Genomic DNA, 4469 nt, shown 5'->3' on the forward strand with positions numbered 1-4469 from the left:
AGTAGCAGTAATAGTAGTAGTAGTAGTAGTAGTAGTAGTAGTTGTTGTAGAAGTAGTAGTAGTAGTTGTGGAAGTAATTAAATTAGTAATATAATAAGTAGTTGAATAGAAGTAGGAAATTAGCTGCAACAGTAGACACAGCAGAAGCAACGGTACTAGTAGTAATGTTATTATTAGTATAAGCAGCAGTGTTTGTAGTAGTATAGTAAGTGTACTAAATTAAGAAGTAGCATTAGGAGAAGAGGTAAAAGTAACAGCAGCAGTAGCATAACTTCCTGTAATACCTCCATATACATCAAGTACTCTTGCTAAGCGCTGGCAGAGCATTATAAGTTGATCATCATGCATGTTGTAATGGTCAGTCTGAGTAGTACGGCTTGATCTGCCAATGATTGTTCGTCTATTATGACCGGACGCCATATTCCCGTTGCAGGTTAACTGTCTTAAGTATGAAAACGGAATAAAAAATAGATTGGTTATGATAACAAAGTTCACCCATGTGGTTTAACTCAATTCAACAACTTCAAAGAAGATCATGACCATCAAAATACAATATTAAGGTTAACAACACTATAATGCCTACCTCATATGATATATATTGAGAAACTTCGGACGCAGTATATATTCGCAAACATTATGTTGGATTTATATAAGTCGGTAGTGGTTCGTATTTTTTTTTTGAGAACACATGGTATTACCTCATGTTTAATATTTAAGATTCATACTAACACTAACAATTTATATATATTTTTTTAAAAGTTCGTTCCAACGATAATATGTGTTTATTTATTTTAAGTTATCCATCACGCATTTAAACAGATTCAGATTATAATCAGTCATGTCAATCGAGACACTTGTTAGTAAACCAATTACCAATAATAATGTTGAAGATATATAATGTTTAAAAGAAATTATACAGCATCTATTACGAATCATTCAAAACGAACTTAAATTTTAGTTTTTCAAATTCATCTTAAGCAAAAAAGAACTATGTATTCATCCCTTTGAAGCATATTAACATCTGATTCAGTCTTACGCACGCATGCTGATAACAGTTTAATGATTGTTTGCGTTTAAAGGCATACATAAAAGTTCTTGTTTGTTGCACGTTACATGATCAAATTACAGGTCAGATTTGTACCTGCCTTTTAAACGTGTTTTTTTTTCCAAATCATATTCTCGTCGAACGTGAAAGTCGTTATTGAAAAGCCATAATCCTTTATGTTTATCAAAATTATAAATGGTTTAAATATAATTCTATGATTCGATTTAAATCACAGTTTTAGATAAAAATGTTAACGCAAATTAATCATATATCTTGATAAAGTTAGCATATGGTAATATAGTGTTTTGTAATCGAGTAACGTGAAACGAACATGTATTTATACGATACATCTCTTAACTCGAGATTATATTGAAATTTCATAAAATTCCTGTCCTTAAGTAAACAAGCGTGTCATTTTATCAATAAATATTGATACTTGAGACATTCCTGTTTACTTAAGGATGTGGCAGTTTTATGTAAAATTATAATGGCAAAGGTAATAGTTTACATATACCATATATTTTCAAATCAAACAAATGCACACGCTATAAATATTTATATTATAAAATATATCTTATAAATAAAATAGTTACACACCTTATATAAAACTGCATTGGTATATACATTTACTTAAACTGTATAGAAACTGCAGATATGAGCTAAAGGTTATGCTGAAAATGTGCTAACATGCCAATGATCTTTTACCAAGACTGCATGGTAACTCATATATGAATCTTTTATACGGAGACAGGGAGTAGGCGTCATGCATTCTACTAGGTGCCTTTCAGAATAATTGTTTGAAGCCAAACAATTTCAAGTGTACTTGTGTTCTTAAGATTGTTAACGCACTGCATACTGCTTTATGTATCAATTTAAAAAGCTGACCTCATGATGTACACTATTCACCTGGCAAGAACTGATGTGTAATTTATGGCAATCTAACAAACTTTATAGAATCATTTTTCAAGCCCAATAGCCTGATTTATTTACTTATACAAAATATGTCATACATTTGATGTTGATGTCTGCAAAGCAAAAACTTGAAATCACGTTTGCATGGCATACATTACTAATTACAATGAGTTGCATTTTTTTGACAAATGAAGAACACATTTCCTACTGAGAATGATTAATGCATTGTCATTTACTTTAAATTGTGTGACCTAAACAGCTGAGATCGGGAGATGGGTATTTTTGATATGTTATTAAAATAGTATGATGACTTATGAAGCTACACACCGGAAAAGTACGGACGGACTAACGCACACAAGAATACATGCACGCATATACACATAATCATTAAAGGAGCCTTGCTATAAGCTTTCCAGGTTCGACAAAAACAATATTAAAACTATGTCGATCAATGAAGAACATGATCAGTTAATTAAGAAATTAAGAATCAGAAATAATAAAAAATAACGTTGATCACATCATTGCTATATATATTAATGTTTTATTTTTTAACAGAACAAAAAGTGCATTGATATAACTTGATCAAGTCCAGTTAATCGTTATAGATGGATATACAATTATTTACAATAGTGTTATCAATAATAAGTGATAAAAGCGTTATCAATAATCATGAAATAAATAAATATATTTAGATAAATATGTTTATAAAATTCCAAAAAAACTTCAAATTAAAACCTAACCCCCCCCCCCCCCCCAGCTCTACCCCTGATTCAAGTACAGCAAGTGTTAGCACCATAGTGATACAAGCGCAATATATAATATTGTTGAAAAATGCAAACAATGACATACAAACAAACAACACGCATAACTATTCTTCAGTTTGATGTTATTGTAACGCTCTAGCGGAACGCTTTGGAGATTCGGGAGAGTTTAATGCGGACGTTCGGAGTTATCGTGGGCCTTATGCAAGTCAGAAGTCCACGGCTTAAATGATGCGGAATTAACTGTTGGTTTAATCAGTATTCCTTTCTTAGACAGTGTTCAATGCTTTGGAATTCAATTTGAAGACATTTTAAATGTTCATTTTAAGAGAATATTTACTTTATATTTAGCTTTCGATATATTGTATAATTTGGTTAACATAATTAGCATATTAAACCATAAAATCAGTCCTGTTAGTTTTCAAGGATTTATAAAACATGTATTTTGGTAGAATTTTAAAACGGTTCATAATAATTAAGTGTATGTAAAATCATAACTTCTACTTATCTGCTAATGTATTATTTCATTTAGACACTGTCACCGATTAGTCCGGATACATATATATGCATCAAGGAATTATAGGGCACGTCTACAAAGCGAAAATTGCTAACTAATCTTGAAAACAAACAAATGTGCATATTGAAATTGGACAAGCAATATCGCTTTTCAAACTATATTTGATACTACCCCTCAAGCTTAAATAGTTGAAATGCCTTTTTTGTAATCACATACACAATACTGATAACTTATTTTTTATTGGTATTCCATGATCGCTTAAATTGTATGCATATACATAAAACAGTTAACTACAGACTACGCACACATGTCTGAGATAAACTCCTCTTGTAAAGCATGTTTCTAACAATATAATGTGCGAGATACTGTTTTATAAAAGTCTAATACATTTCTTATTTTTAATTGATATAAATATTCTGCATTTGATTTATCGTTTTTATATCCGACTCGAAGTGTATCGTTCAATTTTCAATGATCGTATTTCCAGGAAGACGTTTCAATCAAATAATGATCAAGTTTATAATGCGAAGCTTAAAACCGATGTAGCGCGAGGCTTGCCGAACGCTAACATGGTTCCTGCAGAGCATGATAAACTTTATCTTTATCCAAAACTCACATAATATTCTATTTATCGTATTATTTCCACCCTTTTTCCATTAATTATTATAAAATTTCAGATTTTTTGACGATTTTATCTTTCCGTAGTTGACAAAAACATATTCTCCATTTTTTTGGAAAACCCCAAATCTGATCTAAAAATAGCGATAGTATAAAGATAAAGTTTATACTAGCGTTGTTATACTATCGATTTCATCTGGTAATAGGATAAAATCTGTTGTACCTTTAAATAATCCTCTTTAGTACATTTCTTAACCGTTCATCTTCCACAATTTTACATGGTTGATATTGTTTTGTTCGTAGTTTGTGCCCGTGACCTTTTGAGACTGCTGTTGATAACGTTGTCAAATCCTACCCCGCACAGTTCAGGTTAATTTATGTCGTTTTACTGCTTTGTTAGACGTTGCAAACTTACTGGTCGGGTACGTAATTCCGGCCACTTTTGGGACTATTTTAACAAAATCTTTTGTTTTAGGCAACTGGTTGAAACTAAACTTCACATATATAATCCTGGGTTCAAAACTCACCTAGCATGAAAATTTCAATAGAATTAGATCACTGTATGTTACTTTTATGAACAGTAATTAATGACATATAAACTATCAATTTTCGTAGG

General features: G+C 31.0%; 1 protein-coding gene across 5 annotated transcripts in view; it reads right to left on the reverse strand.

The window, feature by feature from the left end:
* LOC127877838 (uncharacterized) overlaps positions 1-4224 on the reverse strand; it is a 15798-nt gene extending 11574 nt beyond the window's left edge. For 2 of the 5 annotated variants that reach the window (XM_052424115.1, XM_052424113.1), the window contains exons 1-2: positions 4077-4224; positions 285-442 (exon numbers count right to left, since the gene is read on the reverse strand). Coding sequence is in view for 4 of the 5 variants with exons in the window: in XM_052424113.1 (XP_052280073.1) it covers positions 285-420 (136 nt within the window). In the remaining variant the exon portion in view is untranslated. Of the gene's footprint in view, positions 1-284; positions 443-583; positions 1241-4076 lie in introns of those variants that run through there. The other 3 variants (XM_052424116.1, XM_052424112.1, XM_052424114.1) reach the window with 3 other exon arrangements.
* Between the last annotated feature and the right edge of the window lie 245 nt (positions 4225-4469).

This window comes from Dreissena polymorpha, chromosome 4, assembly GCF_020536995.1.
Source record: "Dreissena polymorpha isolate Duluth1 chromosome 4, UMN_Dpol_1.0, whole genome shotgun sequence".
In the NCBI taxonomy this organism is placed as follows: Eukaryota; Metazoa; Mollusca; class Bivalvia; order Myida; family Dreissenidae; genus Dreissena; species Dreissena polymorpha.